At 40.4% G+C, this 26,028-nt stretch overlaps 1 protein-coding gene across 1 annotated transcript; it reads right to left on the reverse strand.

The window, feature by feature from the left end:
* AHCY (adenosylhomocysteinase) lies at positions 1-15,741 on the reverse strand. The gene is made up of 10 exons (XM_031953878.1): positions 15,503-15,741; positions 9,748-9,938; positions 9,130-9,205; positions 6,735-6,887; positions 4,700-4,812; positions 3,592-3,799; positions 3,414-3,501; positions 3,049-3,166; positions 1,799-1,993; positions 1-230 (listed from the first exon to the last, which is right to left on the reverse strand). Exons 1-10 carry the CDS (start codon positions 15,528-15,530, stop codon positions 99-101), a joined length of 1,302 nt encoding a protein of 433 aa, XP_031809738.1. The 5' UTR covers positions 15,531-15,741; the 3' UTR covers positions 1-98.
* Between the last annotated feature and the right edge of the window lie 10,287 nt (positions 15,742-26,028).

The following is a 26,028-nucleotide window of genomic DNA, read 5'->3' on the forward strand; positions in this document are numbered from 1 at the left end:
TGCCCAACCAAACCTAGATACCATTTATTACTCTGTGCAGGGGCTGGAGAGGCAAGAAAATATGGTGGGCCACTCAAGAGTCTCTGTGATGGGCAGGACTAATACCGGTAGTGGTCAGGTTTGAACGGGCCCTCTCTGGGGAGGCCTAGGTACTGGGACTGTTTTTCCGTCAGCTTTGTGAGCTTCACATTCAGTTTGCCCAGATGGGCCTCAGCCACCGCCTCATCCAGCTGTAAGGAAGAACGAGAGAAGGTGAACCCTGGGTGCCCAAGCCTCCAGCTTGGGCTTCTTGTGGAGGCTGGAAGAGCGCTTCTCTCCACAAGCTACCACTCTAATTCAGGTCATTCTAATGGGACTCTATGCCTCAAGTTTCTCCATTCTCTTTTCCAACCTCCAAACTGCTACAAAGAGGATTCTCCTCCAATGCAGCTCTGATGAAGCCACAGTGCCCATTCAAAAAAACTCCAGTGGCTCACAGGATCCCATACACAACCTGGCTCTACCTGACTTTCCATCCCCATTATCCTTATTGTATTATTTCCATCCTTATTACATTGTAACATAATATTATATCCTACTATATTTGTTGCTGTCATTCAGTTGTATCTGACTCTTCGTGATTCCATTTGGGGTTTTCTTGGCAAAGATACTAGTGTGGTTTGCCATTTTCTTCTCCAGCTTATTTTATAAATGAGGAAAATGAGGCAGACAGGGTAAAGTGACTTGTCCAGGATCATATTTGAGGCTGGATTTGGACTCAGGTATTCCTGACTCCAAGCCCAGCACTTCATTCACTGTGCCACCTAACCGCTTTTCTCTACCAAAAAAATAAATCATTTTGTGTACTTTTCATATACTCTTACACGTGCATGGGACGGTGGAAGCTCCTTGAGACCACGGACTAATGTTTCTTTTTTTTTTAATGTATCTACAGCACCTAGCAGACTGCCTAGCATAGTACTAGGTAAATGTTTGCTGATTGAGAAAGGCTGGCCTCAATCAATTAACTACTTCAAAAGCACAGGAGTTTCCCAGAGAACTGAGGGAAAACTAAAGGGAAAAGATAAGCCTTCCCAATTCCCAAAATAAAAGGCTACTGGAGACAGTCAGCCAAACCAGGGACAGAGACATCTAACTGCAGACAAGAAGGCATCCCAGTCTCATACAGAGTAAGGCTGGGCAGGGACCAAGGCCAAATTACTCATATTAATTAAATGTCCCAGGCCTAGTCTACTAGCAGTATTCATGCTGAATTCAGGACTTGGGCAAAGAACCCAAAGCCTGGCATAGACAAAAGCTTTGCATTTTTCTCCTAAATCTGCCCCTATCCTTTTGGTATGACCTAAGGAAAATCCCTCACTTTGTCTGTGCCCGGTTTCCTCTTCTATAAAACTGGACATGAGTGCCTGCTGGGGAAGACAGTGGACGGAGACTATAGGTAGTCAAAGGTCCCTTTCAGCTCCATCATTGTAGAATTGTCTGACTTGGGGCAGAGGAACGATCTGTAATAGTCACCCAGGAAAGCCTGAATATGGGTCTGGCCCGGGCCATAATCTTGCCCATTTCTCTTTAGGAGCACCATCTAGATGACATGACCCTCATCAATAGTCTCCCCTATCTGATATCTTATCTGTTTCTCTCAGAAAAGTCTTCTCAATGAAAAAGAGCCGAGAAAGAGAAGGGATTGGCTCAAACTGGAGAGTTTGATGTGTCCCTTGGATCCACTCACACCAAAGCTAGCTCCCTTGGCAGTCGCTAAGCAGTAAGCTAATAGGGAGGTAAAAGCAACATCACTGACCTTTTTGGGGAGGAAGTGCACTCCCACAGGGTACTTGTCTGGGTAGGTCCACAGCTCAATCTGAGCCAACACCTGGTTGCTGAAGGAATTGCTCATGACAAAGCTGGGATGACCCATAGCACAACCGAGGTTGACCAAACGGCCCTCTGCCAGCAGGATGATCCGCCGCCCATTCTTCAGCTTGTAGCGATCCACCTGGCCAGGTGGGCAAGAAAGGTGAGGGTTAGAGAACAGGAAAGAGCCTCCCTCCTCTTTTTTTCCCTCCTCAATAAGGCCCCTATATCCTCTACCCTTCAAAATCACAGAAACTCAAAGCTAGAAGAGGACTCAAAGAACATCTAAACCTAACCATACTTAAATAGGAATCCCTTTACAAAGCAGTCAACAAGTAGTCATCTAGCCACTTGTCCAGGCTAGCCAAGTACCTCCTACTCTGGCCTTGTCTCTACCCACATAAATGCCATTCTCCCTTCTTCCTTCACCCTGGCTCAGCCTTCCAGAGATGGGCAGAGGTGGTAAGGGCCAGGGCCAAGTCACTCCAGGGCTAAAATTAACACATAAGAAAAGGAGGTAGCCCAGTGGATGGAGCCAGGCCACAGGGAAGTTGGGTGGGTTGAGGACAGATCCAGGCACTGTGGGTCCTTGGGTTTCTGCCATCTACCAATAATCAATCACCAGTTTGCCTTTGCTATTGTTCATACATGCACATGCATATCACCATATGCAAAATTGGGAATGGGAAAAAGGCAGCAGTCCATTTCCTCCAACCCAAGAATAATCCAAGGAGTCTTGGGGCTGTGGCAGTTCATGGAAGCTAAAGAAATGTTCTCCAATCAGTGTCAGCAATAGCCCCCTGTGCACACCCACACATACACATGCACATGCACATGCATACCCTGAGATCTCCCCCCAGCCTCCAAACAATCTCCTAGTGAGGCTGCCGGCCATTCTCCCCCCCAATCTCCTTAATGCTAGCCAAGGACAATCCCGCTCCCACCGTCTTACCACCCAAGCCCAAGTCCTTCCATCTCTTTTCTCCAGAGCCTACAGTCACAGGACTGTGGGTCTAGTGCCATCTTTCACAAAGGAGGAACCCGAGGCCCGTGGAAGGTGACAGATTTGCCCAAGACGCCAGGGAGCGGCATCAGAAGTGAGACTCAATGCTCTGACTCGGTAGCCTGTGCCCCTTCTGCCTCAGATCTGGGCTCTGCAGATGCTCCAGAGCTCCCTCACACACCCCAGGCCCTCACCTGAGGCTTCACGGTCACCTTCTCCACAGAATTCTGATTCAGCCACTTCACATCTATCTCCACGTCAAAGTGGCCAATGTTACATACAATGGCGTCGTCCTTCATCTGCTCAAAGTGCCTGTGGTGGGGGTAGGAAACAGGGGCCCCGGGGGTGAGGGGGAAGGGGAGCAGGAGCTAGGGAACAAAGGCAGGAGCTTTGGCTGTAAGGGAAGAGGAGTGACAAGGCTAAGGGAAGGACAAATGAAAGGGAGGGAGCAATAAGGGAAGGACACAGGCCATGGGAAAATAGAGTTGGACAGGAAGAGGCAGGGGCATGTAGAGGGAGATGGGAGAGCAGATGGCAGCCCCCCCGGAGCCAAGCCCACCTGCCCAAGATGATGTCTATGCATCCCGTGGTGGTGACAAAGATGTTTCCCTCCTTGCAGGCCTCATCCATGGTGGTCACCTCATAACCTGAGCACAGACACACATAGACATCAGCCCTGGCCCACCCCTGAGCATCCCAAGTCGCGGTCTGCCCAGTCTGCCCTGGCCCACACTCACCCTCCATAGATGCTTGCAGTGCATTGATGGGATCAATCTCTGTGATGATGACTCGGGCCCCAAAGCCCCGAAGGGCCTGGGCACAGCCCTTGCCTACATCACCATAACCTGCCACCACAGCCACCTTGCCAGCGATCATCACATCTGTGGCTCGTTTGATGCCATCGATGAGGGACTCACGGCAGCCATACAGGTTGTCAAACTTGCTCTGGAAGGGGAAGGGAGGAGTTTGGAAAAGAAGGAAAGGAGGATGCATTCCCCCCCTGGACTCGAGGAAGATTTCGTTGTGTCCTCTCTCCGCTCAAGAACTCAGAATGACTCCCTATTGCCCTCTGGATGCAGGAGCCCTAGACTCTCATTCCAGTTCTACTAACAAGATATGGCCTTTGTAAGTTACCTTTCCTCTCTCATCCTCAGTTTCCTTACTTCCTCTCTTCCAATTCAAATATTCTATGACTAAGAATCTTGGAGGGACTAAGTTCCTAATCTGTAAATTGGGAACATCAGCAACTAACAAGATATGCGCTAAAGCACTCCAAGATTTTCAGAACACTGTTAGCTCAACAACCTTATAAAGTAGACAGCGAAAGCATTTTGACCCTTATCTTACCAATGTGGAAACAGACACAGTTTTCATGTGCCTCATCTCTGCTCACAGGGCTAATAAATCCTACGCTCATAAGATCATAAATTTAAAGCTGAAAAGAACCTTAGAAGTCATCTAGTGCCCAGCTTCTTAAACTGTGGTTCACAACCTCATTTGGGGTTTTATAGCTGAATGTGGGCATCATGAAATTATGACTTATTATCAGTAAATGTTTGATATGCATACCTATATACCTGGAGAAACATAAAAATTCTTGAGGAAAAAGGGTTGCAAGTGGAAAAAAATTTAAGAAGCCCTCATCTAATCTAACATTCTCATTTTACAAATGAAGGAACTTGGACCCAGAGTATTTAAATGACTTATCAAAAGTAACACAGCATGTGACAATGGGAACCCAAATATTAATTCAAGTCTCATAACCTCCAGCTACATCATGCTGGTCCCTAGGAACTATGGACTCATCTGACCTGCCTACAGATTTGGAATTCAGTACAGGAGTACCTTGGTAACAGAATCATTCACATTGATGGCTGGCACTTTCAAAACTCCATTAGCTTTCATCTTGTATAGATTGTGGACTCCTGTGGTTGTTTCTTCTGAGATGCCTTTGATGCCTGAGTCAAAGAGATACTCCATTAGTACCAGTCCCCTACAATTCCAGCCCTCTGGAGCCATGTTTAATTAATTCCTTTTCAACAAATATTTAACATGTGCCATTTTGTTCAGCTCAGAAGAGTAGTAGTAGAAAATGAATTCCCCTCAATCCTCCCACCATTATAACACCCTTGAGGAAAGGAGAAGGAAAACATCAGCAGTGAAGTAAATCAACAATGCTTCCCACTCTCCCAACTCTTCCTCCAATTGAAGTCATTTTGTGTTGTATTAGGATGAGTGGAGAAAGCTTTATACCTTTCTATCTCTCCTTGAACTATCCCTTTCACTATGTTGCCAGGACCCCACTGCTTGGAGTTATATCCTCCCATTTTTTTCAGACTTTGAAAATGAGGCTAGAAGAAAGCTTTGAAATGATCTAGTACAGCACTCTTGTTTTTAAAAAAAGAGGAAACTCAAACCCAGAGACACACAACAGATTATTGGCAGAGTCAAAACTTGGACACCTACTGTCCTGATTCCAAATCCATTTCTCTTTGTATTGCATCATTCTCCTTGCCCCCAAAACTTGCATCTCAGCACTAGTCAAGGATCACCAGTGATGTTATCAAAGGCTTAATGTTTTTTTTTTTCCTTTTCACAGCTGATCTCTTTATTAACAAAGAATAATAATGTCTTAACCTAAAGACATGCAGCTCAAACAGTAGACTTCCAGGTATTGGTAGTGAATGAATTACAGAGGGGAAAGAGTCTTGGACTTGGAACCACTCTCCAACCCCCAAATGGGAGTAAGCCTCTGATCTATGATCCAGGTGACAGAAACAGGACAATCTACTTCAGCTCCAAGTCACCAGATTTTTCTCCCTAGTTTCCCAATGCAAGAATTTTTTTTTTTTTAATTTTCTATAGTCTCAGGCTTGAGGCTGAGGAAAAGGGCCTGGTCAGGGCTATTTGGGAAAAGGAATTTAGGATCCCAGCTTTCCTACACATAGAATGTCCTACAATTCCACCCCACCCCCAACTCTGATTTAGATTATTTCCCCTTTCAAATTTTCCTGAACAAACTCCAGCAAAAAGGGAGCCCCTTATCCCAGAATGGAGACCCAGATTCCAAACTCAAGTCAAGCTAGAACCCAAGGGGTGACCTTCTTCCCTCTCTTCTCTGGAGACTCAGAACTTGAAATGATAAACATAATAAAGTCTAGAAAATTTCCAAGGTCATTAGGAAGATTTCTCCCTTTTTCCTTCCCACTCTAGCCTCGGGGGAGGCTTAACAAGAAAAAGGTTCAGTGCAGGAGGAGGGAGACCGGCAGAGAGCCAAACTTCCCCCACACCCCTAAATGCACAGTTATGAACAGTCAGTTCACCTTGGCCCAACCTGCTCCCCAGGATGGCAACACCAGGCCATACTAAACTCAATTTAAAACCAGATGCATAGACTCCCCCTGGGGCTACCCCTAATCTTCCAGGAAAGAAAAAGTTTCCTAGAGTTTCCTTTCACTGGAAAAGAGATCTTCAAAATAATCTGGTCTAATCTCCCAATCTACAAATGAATAAACCCAGCTAAAGAGCTAGTAACAGAGGTGGGATTTGAATTTCAAACTTCGTTGCTCTAAATTCTATTTTCAGGCTTCTTTCCACTGTATTTATAATATACTATACAAATATATCATACTACCCTTATGAGTTCTGAAAAAGTCACCCAAGTCCCTCCATGTGCCAAAAACAGCCACTGAGACCTTATCAACTTCCCCCTTTTCAGCTTCCCAAGGAAATTGCCATTATCTAACCATCCCGCCTTGGAGAAGTAAGGGATTTGCAGCCTTTCCCCCCCAACAACTTCCTACAAGAACCCTACATACCACTCCTGCATACCCCAAAATTCTACCCTTGTGCATCCCCATTCCCTCATGTTTCTTCTTACCCTTCAGGAGCTCAGGATATTTGTTGTGAACGAGGTTGGTGAGGTCCCCTCCGTCATCCAGGATCATGTTGAGGGGCTGCCCATCCTTGAAATAGAGGGTCTGCTCAATGCACCAGAGATATTCCTCATCCGTCTCCCCCTTCCAAGCATACACTGAGGCAAGAGTGGGAGGATAGGGGTGAATGCAGCTGATCCAACATTGGAGGGCACAGCCCCTGTGCTTGGTATTCAGCACAAAGGTCATGCTCCCAAGGAGCTTACAAGTGACAAGTTGAAGATACAACATGTACACAAATAAGAAGGCTGTAAGGAAGCATGTGATGGAGGCAGAGGAGGGAGAGAGATAAAATGCTCTAGGAAAACTTGAGGAGATAGAACTTTCAGCTAGCAGCATCAGGGAAGACATGGCCATGGAGGTGACACTTGAGCATGTCTTGAAGGAAGAGGAGGATTTCAGCAAATAGAGATGAGGGCAGGCAGGGCAAGATCAGGGATCAGACAACGGTCCCGTTTGTCTAGGGCACAGAAGACAGTCAGGAGATGGGATATACTATGTCTGGACATGAAGATCATGAAAAGCCTTGGGTAAACTACTGTTAGACATTTTTTTTTTTACTCTATAGGTAAAAGGAGCAATTGAAGGAAGAATCAAGGCCAGACCTCATACATAATCCACCCAACTAGTGGCTAGCACTGAACTCTGATCTCTCCGCCCCTGACCTGCAAGTCTAGGGAATGGGGGAGTGTCCTCCTTCCAGTTTCTAAGCCAAGATCCTAAGAGTTATCTCCTTAAGGAAACTTAGTATCCCCCAAACTTATTTCCTTGCCTTTTGTAGCAGTATTAGAAACCTATGAGAGAAGGCCTTGCAAGATATGGAAGTCCTCCACCCAATCCCAAGAACCAAGGGCTGCCCTGGTCATCCCTAAAGTAGAGTTCCTTGGCCCCTGAAAACAATTTAACCAAATTTAACCACATTTAAATTTAAAACAATTTAAATGTGTTGGGGGTGCAAGGGTAGAATAGAGGAAAGATAAAAGTAGAGAAGAACCAGAGAATAATCGTAATAATAGCTAACATTCATGCAGAGCTTTAAGGCTTGCCAAGCACTTTGTGTGTGATATAAAGGAAGCTCATGGGAGAAAGTAGGTGGCAGATCATGACAAGCATCCTCTGTCTCAGTGCACAGGAGACTTCTAACCTAATCATGGCCTGGGAAGAGAAGGACAGTGCAAGACATCAGATTTCCTCTGGGCTCAGTAGAGGCACCAAGCTACTAATGTTGCAAATCCTGGGCAAAGGGCAAAAAAAGAAACATTCTGCAAACAAAGCTTTATCCTTTGGGTTCAAAGTCCAGTATCCCAAAGTACAGAGATGGCAAACCAGAGGGAACTGCCCACTCTGCCTACCTCCCCCACCAGGCTAGAGGATAGGAATCAAAGGCACTGCTTTAGTGGAAGCCCCCTCACCCTCCCAAGCATCCCATCAGCCTCCCGTGCCCAAGGCCCTTGGCCAAAGACACAAAATTCTATTCCCCAGAGCTTGGCTAGGCTGAGCCACATTAACAGCCAGAGAAAATGAACATTGCTGTGTTTTCTTCCTGCTCACAGAGATCCCACAAGCCTCCTAGCTCATCCAGACCACCTCACAGAAGGCCAACTGAAAGGTTCTGCATCCTTTCATTTCACCCAGGCTCCCATTATGATCAGTCCCCACAGAATGGTTGGTCAGCATTAATACCATTACAATTCTCCTCCAACAAACATTCCCATTATGCAGGATCAACTTTCCCTACACTCCAATCCCCTGTTTTTCACAGAATCTTGTAGTAACAGAATTTTAAAGCTGGATGGCTTCTGGGGAAGGATAATCTGAAAAATGCTGGAACTGGAGTCACAAAATCTGCATTCAAATCCCAGTTCTGGCACACTTTACCTGAGACACCAGGATAAAATCACTTAACGTGGCTGGATCTGTTTCCTCATGTAGAAAATGAGGGGAAATGATCCAAGATGTCTCTTGAAGCTCTGTGATCCTCTCACCCCACCCCAAATCAAAGGAGTCCCTTGAATGGCAGCTCCAAAGTTATCAGCACCACCATCTATGGAGGCAGCTCTAATTATTATAAGATGACATGTGTAAAACACTATATAAATACCAGCTATTATTCTTGAGAAGTTCTTCCTTCAATCTAGCCATAATCTGCATCCCTATAATTTTTCTCTGGTTGGTACTCATCATATCCCCTGGACTACAAAGAATAAGTTTATGCTTTCTTCCATATCCTTAAACACCTTTGAATAGCTGAAATCTTCCCCTTCTGGAGGACTTTTCCTCCAGCTCCCTGCCGCCAAGAGAGTCCCTGGTAGGAGCTATGCCCAGAGGAAGAAGACTTACCAGGAATGCCAGTTTTGGCAATAGCAGCTGCTGCATGGTCCTGGGTGGAGAAAATGTTGCAACTGGACCACTGTACCTGCAAAGACCAAGGGACAAGGGGTTAATCACAAAAGCAGAGAACAGCAGCCCAAGGTCAATGTAGTGAAGTCACATGGGTCAGAGGCCAAAGGAGCTACCAATCAGTACACATGAGTCAAGAAGGTCAACTCATGGTGAGTGGATTAGGAAAAACTCCCTGGGTTGAGAATCAGGAGAAGAGGTTTTGTCCTTCTCTGAGACTGTTTCTTTCTTTGTATAATGGGGATTGTTGGGGGGAGAGGTCAGGTAGAAATGTCTGGACAAAAGAAAGGAATCATTCACTTTTATAGATTTAGAGCTGAAAAAGACAAGTTAATTAGTCTAACTTTTACAGATAAGGAAACTGAGGCCCCAAGATCACATTGATGGCAAATGTTACACTTTAGATTGGAACTGAGGTCCCCCTGTCTCTTAATCCAGAATTCTTTCCGCTATATATGAGGTTACTGTCCAAGAAAGCTTCCAGAACTGCCTGAATCCCTCCCCCCTCCCCCACCCAGACCCCAGTGCTGGCTCCTCTGATGTTCCATGTGGACTTACCTCAGCTCCCAGAGCCACCAGTGTCTCAATAAGAACAGCTGTCTCCACAGTCATGTGGAGACAGCCAGCAATCCGGGCACCCTTCAGTGGCTTGGAGGCTGAGTACATCTCTCGAAGTTTCATCAGGCCAGGCATCTCATTCTCTGCTATGTCCAGGGCTTTGCGTCCCCAGGCAGCCAGGCTGATGTCGGCTAAAGGGCCAGGGGAAAAACCAGACTAAGCATTATGGAGAAGATAGGGGGGAGTGGGGAGAAGGAACCCTCCCCTCCCTTTGCTTTCCTATCAACAAGTATATTCTGAGCTTGCTGCTTCTGACAGTTATAAGCTCTCAGAGGGCAGGAACCCTGACTCACACTTTTCAAACAGTGAATCCAAGTAGGGGATGGAAATCTTCAGGAAATCCCAGAATCCCAGAGCTAGAAAGAATTTCAGCATATACTTGGTCTGACTTAAAACCAGTTCATGGGAAACATTACTTTTCAAGGTGGCCTGTTACCCTTCAATTTTGGATAGCTGATTATCTCATTTAAAATCACACACACACGGTGACCCTAAAGTCTCAGGGCAGTGTTATGCTTTAATAGCCACATGTGTATGTATGTGCACATAATCATATATGTATACACAAAGGTGTACACATATTATGTACATATTGTATATTTTCTTCAAATTTAGTAACTATCATTAACAAAAACATTCAAGTAAAAAAACGAAAAGCACATATAAAAAACCTAAACCCCAAATTCTTTACAATTTACCTTTAAGATATATCTAATATAAAACAATAACAAAAACATCCAACATTTATTTCTCATTCCTTCTGATGACATTTTATTTTGTATATATCTTTTTTTTTTTTCAAACTGTAAAGGAGTAATTCTAAATGGAGGAAGTTTTTTTTTTTCCTTTTTCTTCATGTTATGCCAAATGGTTAATGCAAGAGCATACAGCCCTGAGCTTGGCTATAGATCTAAGTCAGAAAGGTGGATTGGTACTGGTTATAACACTGAACCCTGGATTTGGATCTCTACTTTTTCTCTCTCCAAGCTTTGTGACAAGGACAAATCAATCTCTGGGTTTTCTCATTTGTAAAAATAAGTAGGATCTGTAGTATCTGAGTTTTATGAGACTCAAATCATACAGAGATAGAGACACACACCTCTTTGCAAACTTGAAAAGTACTATACAAAATTCAGTTACATTATTTCTAAATGTATCTCACTGCATGTATCACTCTCGTGCTCAAAATGTTAGAGCAACTTTCTAATGCCTCTAAATACAAACTTTTTGGCATTGATGTTAGGACTCTTTCCAGATTAATTACACATCATACTTCTTCCTACACTCTACACTCACCCGGCTTGTTTATTGTTCCTCACACAACATTCCAAGATATTCTTCCCCCATGCCTGGAATGCACCTTCCCCTTCCTTCCCTTTTTAGGATCCATGATTCCTATCTTCATTCACAACTCATTTCAAACATTGATTCTTACATCAGGCCTTTCCTGGTTTCCCCAAACTGCTAGCACCTGCATCTCAGGAAAATTACCTTTTATGTGGAATACAGTTGAAATTTATTATTGGAATATATTTTGTATTTATTTAAAGGCATATATAGTTTCTTATGGAATATAAACTCCTTAATGGTTAGAACCCTTTAAAATTTTGTGAGCAGCAGCTAGATGTTACAGTGGATAGAGTACTGCTAGCTTTAGAGTCAGTAGGACCTAGCTGTATGATCCTGGGCAAGTGTGGACCCTGAGTGCCTCCTCCCATCCCCTCAATAAAAATATAATTTTGTCTTCACTGCTTCATGCCTGAAACTTTCTTCCTGGAGTCCTTAAAATCTCAGATACAGTCCCATTTTCTACAAGAAGCCTTTCCTAGACCTCTTTAGTCTTTGGTCTTTGACTTTGAGATTATTTCCATTTACTCCATCTCTGTCTTGTTTGAACATAGTAGTTATTTGCATTCCTGTTGTGAATTCCTTGATAATGAAGGCTGTTGTTTTGGAGGTTTTTGTTTTGTCTTTTTTGTATTCTCAGTGCCTAAAATAGTGTCTGGCACCCTGGAAGTACTTAATAAATACTTATTGACTGATTATTATTTTTTTCTTTATTTCTTTTTTGCTCTGATCAGTTTACTAGACATAGAATTTATTGAAAAAAACAAAAATAAAAAATTTGGACCAAATGCTCCTATGAAGATAATCATTTCTAATCTAGCCATCCCCTTGTTTCCCTCCTAGATCTTCACAAACAGGCAAAGGATAGGAACAGACAGTTGTCAGAAGAAATTAAATCAATTTCTAGTCATATGAAAAAAATGTTATGAATCACTATTGATTAGAGAAATGTAAATTAAGACTTCACACTTCTCAGATTGGCCAAAATGACAGGAAAAGATGATAAACATTGGAGGTGATATGGGAAAACTGAGACATTAATACACTGCTGGTAGAGTTATAAATTGATTCAACCATTCTGGAGAGCAATGTGTAACTATGCCCAAAAGGGTATCAAATTGTGCATACACTACTGGACCTATATCCCAAAAGAAATTATAAAAAAAGGGAAAAGAACTCACATCTGAAAAATGTTTGTAGTAGCCCTTTTTGTAGTGGCAAGGAACTGGAAACTGAGTAGATGTCCATCAGTTGGGGAATGATTGAATAAGTTATATGAACTATGGAATATTACTGTTCTATAAGAAACGATCAGGAGGATGATTTCAGAGAGACTTACATGAACTGATGCTAAGTGAAGTGAGCAGAACCAAGAGAACATTGTACACAGCAACAAGATTATGTGATGATCAACTATGATGGATTTAGCTCTTTTCATCAATGAGATGATTCAGGCAATTCCAACAGACTTGTAATGTGGAGAGCCATCTGCACCCAGAGAGAGGACTGTGTGGACTGAGTGTGAATCACAACATATCATTTTCACTCTTTTTGTTGTTGTTTGCTTGCTTGGTTTTTTCTTATTTTTTCCCTTTTGATTTTATTTTTCTTGTGCGGCATGATAAATGTGGAAATGTTTATTTTTTTTTTTTTATTTTTTTTTTTTTAATTTAATAGCCTTTTATTTACAGGATATATACATGGGTAACTTTACAGGATTAACAATTGCCAAACCTCTTGTTCCAATTTTTCACCTCTTACCCCCCCACCCCCTCCCCTAGATGGCAGGATGACCAGTAGATGTTAAATATATTAAAATATAAATTAGATACACAATAAGTACATGACCAAAACATTATTTTTCTGTACAAAAAAAATCAGACTCTGAATTATTGTACAATTAGCTTGTGAAGGAAATCAAAAATGCATGTGTGCATAAATATAGGGATTGGGAATTCAATGTAATGGTTTTTAGTCATCTCCCAGAGTTCTTTTTCTGGGCATAGCTAGTTCAGTTCATTACTGCTCCATTAGAAATGATTTGGTTGATCTCGTTGCTGAGGATGGCCTGATCCATCAGAACTGGTCATCATCTAGTATTGTTGTTGAAGTATATAATGATCTCCTGGTCCTGCTCATTTCACTCAGCATCAGTTCGTGTAAGTCTCTCCAGGCCTTTCTGAAATCATCCTGTTGGTCATTTCTTACAGAACAGTAATATTCCATAATTTTCATATACCACAATTTATTCAGCCATTCTCCAACTGATGGACATCCATTCAGTTTCCAGTTTCTAGCCACTACAAAAAGGGCTGCCAATGTGGAAATGTTTAGAAGAATTGCACATATTTAACCTATACTGTATATTTGCCATCTAGGGGAAGTAGAAAGGGAAAGAGAAATATTTGGAACATAAGATTTTGCAGGGATTGAAAATTATCTTTGCATGTATTTTGAAAAATAAAAAGCCATTAATATTTGAAAAAAAAATGTGGACAGGAGGGATGTTTGCTTCCCATCTTAAAATAGTGACGTCTTCAACTCTCCTTGATTGATCATTGTCATAAATCTAAAGACAAATAATGTATATTAAAAAGAAGGCCCGGGTTCCATTCCTGTCTCTACCACAGCTAGCAATGTGACCTTGGGCGAGTCACATAAACTTAACAATTTCCTAAATGGTAAAATAATGCCAATAGGTTAACCTTTACTACTTCACAGTTTTGCTTACTTTATAAACTATAAAACATCCTCAAAAAGCGCCCTAGTCGCACAAAGCAATCACACACTAATAAGAGACAGTCTCCAGCAAAGATCTTCTTAAATATAAGTATTATACAACATGGACTCAATATTACAGGAATAGAGAGATCAATAGAGACTAGAAAAAAGACTGTTAAGAGTGAGCTCTTAAGAGCAGAAAAAGTTCAATCAACATACATTTGTAAAACTAAGAAAGTACTGTTAGAATTGGAAAGGGGCCTTGAACTACAGAACATACACTGAGCTGGTAGAGATCATCCAAGTCCCACCATTCTCACTTTACTGAGGAGGAAATTAAGACCCAGAAAGAAGGGAAAGTGTCTAGCAACGTCTCACATCAAGTTAATTTTCAAAGATGAAACCAGAAAGGAATCTCCTAATTAATTAATTCCTAATCAATTAACCTAATTAATCAATCCTCCTAAATCAATTAACCCGTTTAAAACAGTGTTCTTTGGAGAGTCTACAATTCCTGACCCAATCCTGGGAGCTGGAAGTCCTATAGACAGAGAATATAACAGGCACTTTAAAAATGTTTATTGAATGAATTATGGGATCTATCAACCCCTATACCTCTCCCTAACCTCTGAGATTGCCAGCCTCAGAAAAGCTTCCTGGGGCTCTCTGAATGGGGGCCGTGTTCTGTAAGGGAAACGAGATGATTTCTGGCAAAGCAGAGAGGGCAAATGCGAGGAAGGAAACGACAGATAATCAGTAGTGCCTCAGGGGCAGGGGAGAACATGATGTCCTAGGTACGGAGGCATAAGACCTCCTCTGCCCTTCTGCCAGGCCGGCGTAGGTACTCCATGGAGTCTTCCCTAACTCCCACAGGGCAATGGTATTCTAGAAAGAGCATTCACCTCCACATCCGGGGCTCTTCTCACTTTACTGGTCTCACAACCCCAAAAGCCAAAGCAACAAGTAACGGAATATCCGGGGAGAGAGTCCATGGCCATCGATCCACCCCATGTCCCAGCTCTCTTTTAAGTGACCAAAGTCACCCTGCAAGTTAGCGCCAGAGCTAGAACCTGACCCCAGATCTCCTGGCTTCCAGTCCGGTAGTCTCCTCGTTTTCATAGGTTTATCCCAACTTCACGCCCTTCTAGAGGGGCCTCAATTGGATGGGAGGGAGGTTCAGTTTTGGAAGTAAATTCGTAAATCCAGAGTCCAGCTAGTCTCGGTTTCCCAGGGACCCCCATCCACCTGCCTAGAAAAGCCCCGCCCCTGAGCACGCTTTCTGCAGCCCCTAGTCCTACGGCAGCCCCGCGAAGGAGGGCACGCTGGGACTAGTAGTTCCCCTAGCCCTCCCGCTTTGGGCTGCACTGGGAAGCGAGCCAGAGGCGAACTACATTCCCCAGTAGTCACCGCGTGGGCGCCCCGCTAGGCTGTCCCAGGCCAACGTGCCAAACCTTCAATTCAAAGAGATCAAATCCGCGGGTCCCCTCCAGGCCGGTCGGGGGACCCACGGCCAGCCCGCCCATTGCTGGCCACAGTGCAACCTCCGGGGACGGCTGCAAACCCAGCCCCGTGCAACCTCGAGGGTGCCGTAATTCTGCCAGCAGCCCCCCCCCTCCCCGGGGCTTACCGACTTTGTAGGGCAGTTTGTCAGACATGTTGCGGCCTTCTCCGGAATTACTTAGTGACTTAGCAAAGACTACCGCGCGGAGACTGCGGGGATGGAGGGGATGAAGTGGAAAGAAGGCCGAGGCGGTCGGCAGGCAGCACCAGGAGGGGAGCGGCGCGTGGCCAGAACGCCTTTAAATAGCCTTCCTCCGCAATCTGCATATTCATGAGCGCTCTCTCCTGCACTGTGAGGGCCGGCGCTGCGCGGGGCGGGGCGGAACAGGACGGGGCGGAGCCGAGCAGAACTTGGAACCTCCCAGAGGCGGTGTCCGGGTGCCGAGCTTCCCTGCTCAGGTCCCCGCGTTCTGGAGCCGCCGTGCGCTCCACGGCGCCAGAGTGCGTGGTGCGCGCGGAGCCCGGACTGCTGCGGGAGGCCGGCGATGACGGCTCTGCGGCTTGGTCTCCCTGTGACCCGGCTGCAGTCCCTTTTCTCCGGGCCATGATTTCTGATTAAAATGGGCCCCGGGAATTTAGCGGCCTGCGGAAAGGAGGCTCGGGGCCCAGCAGAGACTGCGGGGGTCATTCCTAATCCCACTAAAGGGTGTAGCCACAGAAAAAGACCCCGGGAGAAGAGCTTGTGGCGACGAAAATGAATGCGTGAATGCTTGAAAAAAGCATTGGAGTCTACTCTCAGTGAGCTCGTGTTCTAATGGGGGCCCCAGCACATAGTGCAGGTTTCAGCCACAAATCTTTTTTTTTTTTAAATTTATTTAATAGCCTTTTATTTACAGGTTATATGCATGGGTAACTTTACAGCATTAACAATTGCCAAACCTCTTGTTCCAATTTTTCACCTCTTACCCCCCACCCCCTCCCCCAGATGGCAGGATGACCTTAAATATATTAAAATATAAATTAGATACACAATTAGTATACATGACCAAACCGTTATTTTTCAGCCACAGATCTAATGGAAAAATCCTTTAGTTGCAAAGCAGATAGAAAAAAATCCTCTCTGATGTAATTTCCTCCGACAAAATTCTATCGGTTTCCGCTGTTGAACTAAATTGCTGATCTTTGCAATGTGATCTGGAGACCTGTGGGTTCTAGTTTCTGCTTAGCCACCAACTAGCCATCTCTGGGGCTATGAGCAAGTGATACCCTTTCTGGATTTAGTTTCTCCATCTGATAAATGAGAATTGAATTAGATGGCTTCTAAAACCTGTGATTCTATATCATCTGATCACTCATCTTCCTCATTTGCAAGATCAGAAGAATACTTGTACTGCCTACCTCACAAAGCACTTTGGAAAGGAATACATTGTGTACCTTTTAAACAACTGCACCATGTTAGTGTTAGCCCCACACCTGTTCCTATGACTTTAAAAAGAGTTCTTTCTCTCCTCCAGGCCTCAGAGGGATCCCACCTTTAAGGTTCACAAAGCCACTGTTAACAGAATTTTACTATCTTGGTCTCTAAACTGTGAATTGCTGGAACCACAGAGAGCAAGCAGATTTTAAAGATTTCTCACACTTTCAGAGTGAGGAGTAGAGTTTCCAGAGTTTTTATACATAAATCATAAGTGGGAAGGGAGGGGAAGGAAGGTGGATTACAATCATTTTCAGGGCCTGAAAGGTTTTCCATGACAAGCCTATGACAGGACAATATGGGTGTTCTCCAGTCCTGTGGGATTGTTTCAAACCATGGTGGTCCTTACTTGGTGAGGGACAGGACTAGATGGTGAACGAGATAAGGTGAGAACTTTCAAGACAGACAGCTGTAAAAATCGAGTAAGGCTTCATCGACTTCAGAGTTTGAGTAGGCCTGAAGGACTTTGAGCATCCTAGATCCCCTTCCTGCTATACCCCCATGACATCATTTTCTCCCTATTTCAGTCAAATATGGGCAACTATGTACTTATTGGTCAAGTTCAATTTCTTGGGTAGTTCCTGCGTTTAGAATGTAAAATCCTCAGCCAATGAGGATGAGGGTCAGCCGTAGGAGAGGGTATTTGCGTTAGGGATTAAAAGTATTAACCCTATCCCAGAAGGTGCTTCCTCCCTTGGATTGTCTGCTCTAAGGGTTGGACGCCCTTCTCGGGAGAATGTATAATAAATTTTCCTTTGCTTTTAGAGATCTCTCCAGTTTTTTTATTAAATGGTGACTCCTCACCACTTCGGAACCACACACTGCTACAGGTTCTATAGTCTTAGATTTACTTCACTTAAACACAGCAGAGCGCTGTCAAGAACTGATTGCTTTTTTCAAGCTGCATAGTAAAACTGTTTCCCAAACCAGAAAAGGCAGCTCTGAGAGATCTAAATTATTAGTATGTTCATTACTCATGTCATCTAAATAATTATAAAAATTATAATCATAATTTTTCCACACTATTTAAGGTTTCATCAAACTTAAAAGTTCTATGAAAATCTGGGACCCTGACCATTTCCTCTTGACCTAACTGTAATAGGTAGATTCCACCCCCGGTTTAGAAGCTTTGGTTTCTTTGTTTGAAAGCAATATGCACGTCCTAGAACTGTGTTATCTGTATAGAAAGCTGTCTTATTTCCCATCAAACTCACATATTGAGGTCATGGACATTACCTTGACCTCTCAGTAATAAGCTCACCTGGTCTCCAGACCTAATTTCCTTCTAGTTTTGCAGCTATCAGACCTGAATAAGGAAACCTTAGTGTACCCTCCCAAAAGATAGGGCTTCTGTCTTGGACTTTGATCCAGAGCCTGAAGCAACAAAGACCTTATTTCAGAATTACTTCCATTGGCAGGGATTGAGCCCATGTAACAAACCAATTTTCCTCAAAATACAGGAATCCCTCTACAACCTCTATCCATTCTCTAATCAATATCTGAGGCAACTTGTTCCACTCCTAGACAGGTCTGTTTGTTAGGAAGATCTTTGTATTGGTTGAATTGAAATATACTTCCAATAACTTCTACCAACTGGACCCAAGTTTGGTCAGAATCCTTATTAGAAAACCTTTATTAGGTCAGATCACTTTAGGCCAGATTTCCTACTGCTGGTTTTAGCCACAACCCATTCCTTTTCCTCTTTCTCCCTTTACCTCACTTCCTGTTTTCTTCCAGGCCCAGCCTGCAGAGATTTCTTTGTTCTTTTCATCCTGAGCCTTACAGAAAAATTATGATTAATATAAGCCTAATAAAACAGTGAGAAAGAGTAGAAAACTTGTCATGTAATTCAAGTGGGTTAAAACAATGTCAAGAGTATTTAAAGATTAAATTAGGACCACAAAGTAAAAATGGAAAAGATTTATCAACATTGTATTTTTTATATACACACAAAGACACATTTTCTGGATCAATGATTGTGGACTCCTCATTTAGGCTTTAACCATTCTTATGTACTGCTTGAGGAAATGGAAGTGGCACTAAAGAAAGTAAATATAGCAAAAGCAGCTGGACCAGATCAAGTACACACTTGTCCATGCTGAAGGTGATAAACTATCTGAAAGGAGAAATACCAACAGATATGAAAAAATCTCAGTATTATAGTGGACAGTATTAGTCACTTCAGTAGATGTCAAGAGCCATAAACCTATATGTTTACTTTCTCAACTCTACAAAATCTTTGTGAGAATGGTCTGAAACATATAAGAAAGTGACAGGTTTCCCATATTAACCATTTTTTATTGTTGTTTGCTTGTATTTTGTTTTCTTTTTCTTTTTTTTTTTTTCTTTTTAGATCTGATTTTTCTTGTGCACAATGATAATTGTGGAAACATGGATAGAAGAATTGCACATGTTAAACATATTTAATTACTTGCCATCTAGGGAAGGGGATGAGAAGGAAAGGGGAAAAATAATTTGGAATACAACGTTTTGCAAAGGTGAATATTGAAAATTATTTATGCATATGTTTTGAAAATAACAAGTTTTAATAAAAAAAAATTAAAATTAAAAAACTTCTTAGAACCAAACAATTTGACTGAAAAGCTCACTGGCTTTATTGTTTGTTGACTAAAAAAAATTTGATTCGTTGGAATAAAATGTAACCTTAAAGGCTCTCTTCCAACAATGTGTCTGTCATGTTAAGATTATGTAAAAGTCCTTAAAAGATGCAACAAAGAAATAAATTTGGTTATTAGTTCTTTAATTATTAACATTAGAAGAGAAATGTTTATTTTTCTATCCTATTAATAACCAATTTAAATTTAGGATTAAGATTTTTTTCCTTTCTATTTCTTCATTCAGGGACCAGTTCTTGCTATCAGTGCTGAGAGATGAGATTGCCCAAATCCAAGAGATATATGCTCCTTAATCTTGGGCAGTCCCACCCAACTAGAAGACTTTATTTCTGTTTAAAGAATAAACAGAATGAGTGGATTTTTGCCCCAAGAAAGTGAAGCTCTGTCCTCAGAATCCTCCATTAGAATTTAGGGTGCCCCAGCTTATGAACAAGAAAACCAACTATAAAGTTCTAGGTAGAGATTGCTGAATCTTGTAATCATTATATCCTCAGCAGGAGGAGTTGAAGACTTAGTCCACCTCCTAATTAATATGTCTATCCCTCATTAATTGGTTGCCATTTAGGGTTGATTTTCACCTATTAGGGGTACCTCCTTTTCCAAAGATATTTAAGTATTTAGGAATATCTGTAGTTTGGTCTTTAGTTTCTGAGTGGAACCAAAGACCATCAATTTATTATTTGCTAGCTTAATTAATACATTAATTATTAATTACCCAGAAACTCTGTCTCTAAAGTTTTTCATTGGACTCAAAATCAGATAAGACATAAAACTGTCAGTCAGTCTTTAGACATTTTTAGGCACTTCCTATCTGCTAGGTACTCTGCCAAGCACTGGAGTCACAAAGAAAGACAAAAAGATAGTCCCTGCCCATGAGGAAAACAAATTATTAATTATTTAATCAAATTATTAATGAGATAAATTGTAGATAATGCAACAGAAGAAGGGCGCTAGAATTAAGGATTGAGAAAGGCCTCTTGTAGAAGGTAGAATTTTAGCTGGGACTTAAAGGAAGCCAGGAAAGCAGAGTTGAAAAAGGAGAGCACTTCAAACATGGAATATAGCCATAGAAAATGCCTTTTTCATTTTGAGGACCAGCAAAGAAAAATCATCACTGGATAGAAGAGAGTACATAAGGGAGTATAAAAGGAGGAGGTGGGGGAATCTTAATTATCAAGGACTTTTACTGACAAGCAAGTTGCTGTTTGCTCACCAAAGGTGTTTGCCATCATTGTGAAAGATACCCAGCTCAGAGTCCAAATTGAAAGGAAGGGAATAAATCTGTACATAACACTGTATATGGGTATTAGATACTGGGCTAAGTACTTTTACAGGTATCATTTCATTTGATCTGCATAACAACCTTGGGGTGGATGCCATCATAATTCCTATTTGACAGTTGATACTGAGGGAAACAAAGATACTGAGACTTTCCTAGAATCACAGCTAGGAAGTGTCAGATCAAATCTGAATTCATGTCCCATCTGATTTCAGGATGGTGTTTTATCCATCACACTATCGAGATGCCTCTAAATTGGAGAGAGATTCCCTCCCCTAGAGATAATTCCTTTAAGGTCAAAATAAAAACGTTTTATTGATATTTTCTGCTTCTGATATCACTACAATATCCCAATCCTCCCCCTCTCAGAGAGTCATCCCATGTGACAAAAAGTTTTGGGGTTTTTTGAGAGGAAAAAAAAAAATCAGATCCACTCATTGACAAGTTGAAAAAGTCTGAAAACATGTGCAATATCTAACACTTGTTGACTTCTAAAATTCCATCAAGGGATAAGTTGAAAATGCCTTCTCAAAAGTTTTCATTTGAGTTCTGTTTGAGCTTTATAATTTTGTTACATTTACTTTTATGGATTTTTTTGGGGGGGCAGGGGATGGTTCTTTCCATTTACATTGTTGTAATTACTGTGTTTATTTTGAAGGTTTACTTCATTCTGCATCAGTTCATAGATTATTTCATGCCTCTTTGTATTTATCACATATATAATTTCTCACTGAATAATCATTACATTATATTAATTTACTACAATTTCTTAGCCATTCCCCAATCAATATACTACTATTTTGTTTTCAGTTCTTAGCTATCACAAAAAGTGCTACTATAAATATTGTGGAGTATATATCTTATCAATGATTTCTTTGAAACAATAGAATCTGGATTAAAAGGGTATGGGTGTTTTAGTCATTATTTTCATACTTAGAAATTGCTTTTCAAAATGGTTATATCATTTCACACCTTACCAACATGTATTAGTCTTCCTGTCTTTCTACAACTTCACTAATGTTGACTTTTGCTATTTTTGCCAATTTGCAGGTTACAAGAAGCTGGTATATCCTTATGGTAGAGGGGTACACTAGTACAAAAGCAAAAACATGCTTTTATTAACAAAATTCCTCTCATGTACCACACATTCTCCTAGTTGTTTCCAGTTGATTAATATTTTGCTGATTCACAGCATCTCCTTCTCTGCCTTCTTCATACCCTCCTAGATATGTTCTCCCTCCTTTGTCAAGTATCCTATGTTCAAAGATGGTGGAAAACTTCTATAAGGTGTATTGGTCAATATGCAATTAGTCTATTAAGCATTCCCATTTGCCTTTGCCAGGTCATTGATTCTAACTAATTTGAGCCAGATTGGGGATCTGTATTAAGATTGGACCCATTTTTGATTGGTTGAGTCCGTCTGTTTTGCAAGTTTGTTATTTACTTTCAGAATTCTAGTGTTTTGTAGAAAACAAACCTTTTTTTTTTTTTTAAAACCCCAAGCTTTGGTCCATCTATCACAATATTAAGGTTGTGTATCCATTTAGAATGTACTATGGAATATGGTAAAAGATGTTGGTCTGGGCCCAATTTCTGCTAGATTGCTTTCTAATTCTCACAACAGCTTTTTATCAAATAGGGAGTTTTTTATTTTTTATATTTTCTACTTTATCAAACATGGGATAATTGACTTCTTTTGTTTCTTACTCTGTTCCATTGATCTTTCTCTCTATTCTTTAATAAATACAATGGTTTTGATTACTATTGGGTTTTTCCCACAATTTTGACATTTTTTTTCCAGTTACATGTAATAACAATTTTTAAGCATACATTTTTAAAAATTTTGAATTCCAAATTCTTTCTCTCCGTTTCCCTAACCAATGCAAGCAATAATAGGTTATACATGTGCAATCATACAAAACACATTTCAATATCAGTCATATTGTAAAAGAAAACATAAACCAAAAAACAAACCCATACAGAAAAAGAAAAAAATAAGATCTTTTCATCTGTATTCAAACTCCTTCAGTTCTTTCTCTGGAGATGGATAGAATTTTTTCATTATATGTCCTTCAGAATAGTCTTGGATCACTCTATTAGTGGAAATAGCTTTCATTCACAATTGACATTGTAAAATATTGCTGCTGCTTTGTACAGTGTTTTCCAAGTTCTGTTTACTTCACTTTGCATCAGGTCATGTAAGTCTTTCCAGGTTTTTCTGAAAGCATCCTGCTCATCATTCCTTATAACACAATACATTTAGTCGTTCCCTGGTTGATTAACATACCCTCAATTTCCAATTCTTTGCCACCACAAAAAGAACTACAATAAATATTTTTTTGCAAATAGGTTCTTTTTCCTTTTTTTTTTTTTTTTTTTTTTTGAAAAAAAATCTCTTCAAGATACAAAGTATGTACAGTTTTATAGCCCTTTGGGCCAAGTTTCAAATTACTGTTCAAAAAGGTTGGATCAGTTCACAACTCCATCAAAATTCTATCAATGTACCAATTTTCCCACATTCCTTCCAATATTTGTCATATTCCTTTTCTGTCATATTAACTTATCTGATAGATATGAGATGATACCTCAGAGTTGTTTTAATTTGTATTTCTCTAATCAGTAGTGAATTAGAGCATTTTTTCATATGATTCTAGAGAATTTTGATTTCTTCTTCTGAAAAAGAGTCAAACATAAGAATATGTAATTCCTGAATTGATAGATGTCAAAGGATGTGAACAATGAATAGTTTTCTAGCAGTTTTTGTCAAATAGTGAGCTCTTGTCCCCAAAGCTTGCACTTATCAAATACCAGATTATATAATCATTATTTATTGGATGTTGGGTACTCAGTCTATTCCACTGATCAAACCACTCTGTTTCTTATCTACTACCAGTCTGTTTTGATGATTATCAAATATAATACAGTTTAAGATCTGGTGTGGCTAGACTGTGTTCCTTCACATCTTTTTTTCACTAATTCCTTTGCTATTCTTGATCTTTTGTTCTTTCAAACGAATTGTTATTATTTTTTGCTCTATGAAATATTTTTGATAGCTTGATTGGTATGGTACTGAATTTAAAATTAACTTAGGTAGAGTTGTCACTTTTATGATATTGGCTTAGTCTACCCATGAGGAATTAATATTTTTCCAATTGTTTAGATATGACTTTATTAATGTGAAAAGTATTTTCTGATTGTGTTCATATAGTTCCTGGGTTTTCCTTGGAAGATAGGCTCTCAAGTATATTGTATTGTCTGCAGTTATTTTATCATTGGTAAGGCATGATTTTAAGAGCACTTATTATTTTTAAGTGGAATTTTGGTTTTTTCCAATTACACGTAGAGGCAATTTTTTTTTAACTTTGAGTTCCAAATTTTCTCCCTTTCTTCCTAACTTCTCTCCTCCCTAAGACAGTAAGTATGTATAGTTATTTTAAATGAAATGTATTTTTTCCTATCTCTTGCTGCTGGACTTTGTTAAATTAATATATAGAAATGATGGATTAATATATAGAAATAGCTTTGTTTGATATCCTGCAAGTTTGAGAAAATTTTTAATTATTTCAACTAGTTTTTTAGTTAATTCTCTAGGATTCTCCATGTATACCATCATATCATTTACAAAGGGTGTGATGCTTTTGTTTCCTTATTGCCTATTCTTTCAGTTTCTTTTTCTTCTTCTTATAGCAAGAAATTCTAGTACAGTACTGGATAACAGTGATGATGATGGTCAATCTTACTCTACCCCTGATTTTTGCGGGAAGGATTCTAGTTTATCCCCATTAAAAATAATGTTTGCTGATGATGTTAAATACTACTTATCATTTTAAGGAAAACATCATTTATTACTATGCTTTTTAGTGTTTTTGACAGAATGTTATATATTGTTAAAAGCTTTTTCTGCATCTATTCAGATATTCCTATGATTTCTGTTGATTTTGTTATTGATGATATTAATGAAATTATGGTTTCTATGATTTGTTCTTTAATCTATTCATTCATTAAGATTAAATCATTTAACTGAACCAGCTACGCCCAGAGAACAACTCTGGGTGATGACTAAAAACCATTACATTGAATTCCCAATCCCTATATTTATGCCCACATGCATTTTTGATTTCCTTCACAAGCTAATTGTACAATATTTCAGAGTCTGATTCTTTTTGTACAACAAAATAACGGTTTGGTCAGGTATACTTATTGTGTATCTAATTTATATTTTAATATATTTAACATCTACTGGTCATCCTGCCATCTGGGGGAGGGGGTTGGGGGGGGTAAGAGGTGAAAAATTGGGACAAGAGGTTTGGCAATTGTTAATTAAAGTTACCCATACATATAACCTGTAAATAAAAGGCTATTAAATAAATAAAAATAAAAAAATAAAAATAAAATTAAAAAAAAGATTAAATCATTTAGTTTCTAATTCTTATATATCTATCTTTCCATAGCTTTTAATTGAATGTAATTTTTATTGTATTGTGATTTGAGAAGGATGCCTCAAATAGTTCTATTTTTTTTTATTGCAAGATTTTTATGCCCTAATACAGTCAGTTTTTGTGTAGGTGTCATATACTGCTGAGAAAATGGTATATTTCTTTCTATCTCATTCATTTTTCTCCAGAGGTCTATTATTTCTAACTTTTCTAAAATTCTATTCACCTCAACTTTCTTTTTTATTTTATGGTTAGATTTATTTACTTCTGAGAGAGGGAGATTGAGGTCTCCCACTAGTAGTTTTGCTGTCTTTTTCTTTCTATAATTCAATTAACTTTTGTAAGAAATTGGATGCTCTACTACTTGGTGTATATATGTATAGTATTAATATTACTACGTTACCTATGGTACCCTTTAGCAAGATGTAGTTTCCTTCCTTATTTCTTTTAATTAGATCTTTTTTTTTCCTTTTACTTTGTTGGAGACCAGGATTACTACCTCTTTTTTTTTTTTAACTTCAGCTGAAGCATAATATATTCTACTATAGCCTTTTACCTTTATTCTGTGTATATCTCTTTACTTCAAATGTGTTTCTTGTAAATAACATATTGTAGGATTTTGATTTTTTAATCGACTCTGCTATCCACTTTTATTTTGTGGAAGAGTTCATCCCATTCCCATTCACAGTTATGATTACTTACTGTATTTCTCTCCATCCTATTTTCCCCATCTATACTTTTCTCTCTCCCTTCATCCTGTCCCTCCTCATCAGGTCCTCCTTCTGATTCCATTTCTCTCAATCTGTTCTTTCTTCTATCAGCCCCCCC

Source organism: Sarcophilus harrisii, chromosome 2 (assembly GCF_902635505.1).
Source record: "Sarcophilus harrisii chromosome 2, mSarHar1.11, whole genome shotgun sequence".
Taxonomy (NCBI): domain Eukaryota; kingdom Metazoa; phylum Chordata; class Mammalia; order Dasyuromorphia; family Dasyuridae; genus Sarcophilus; species Sarcophilus harrisii.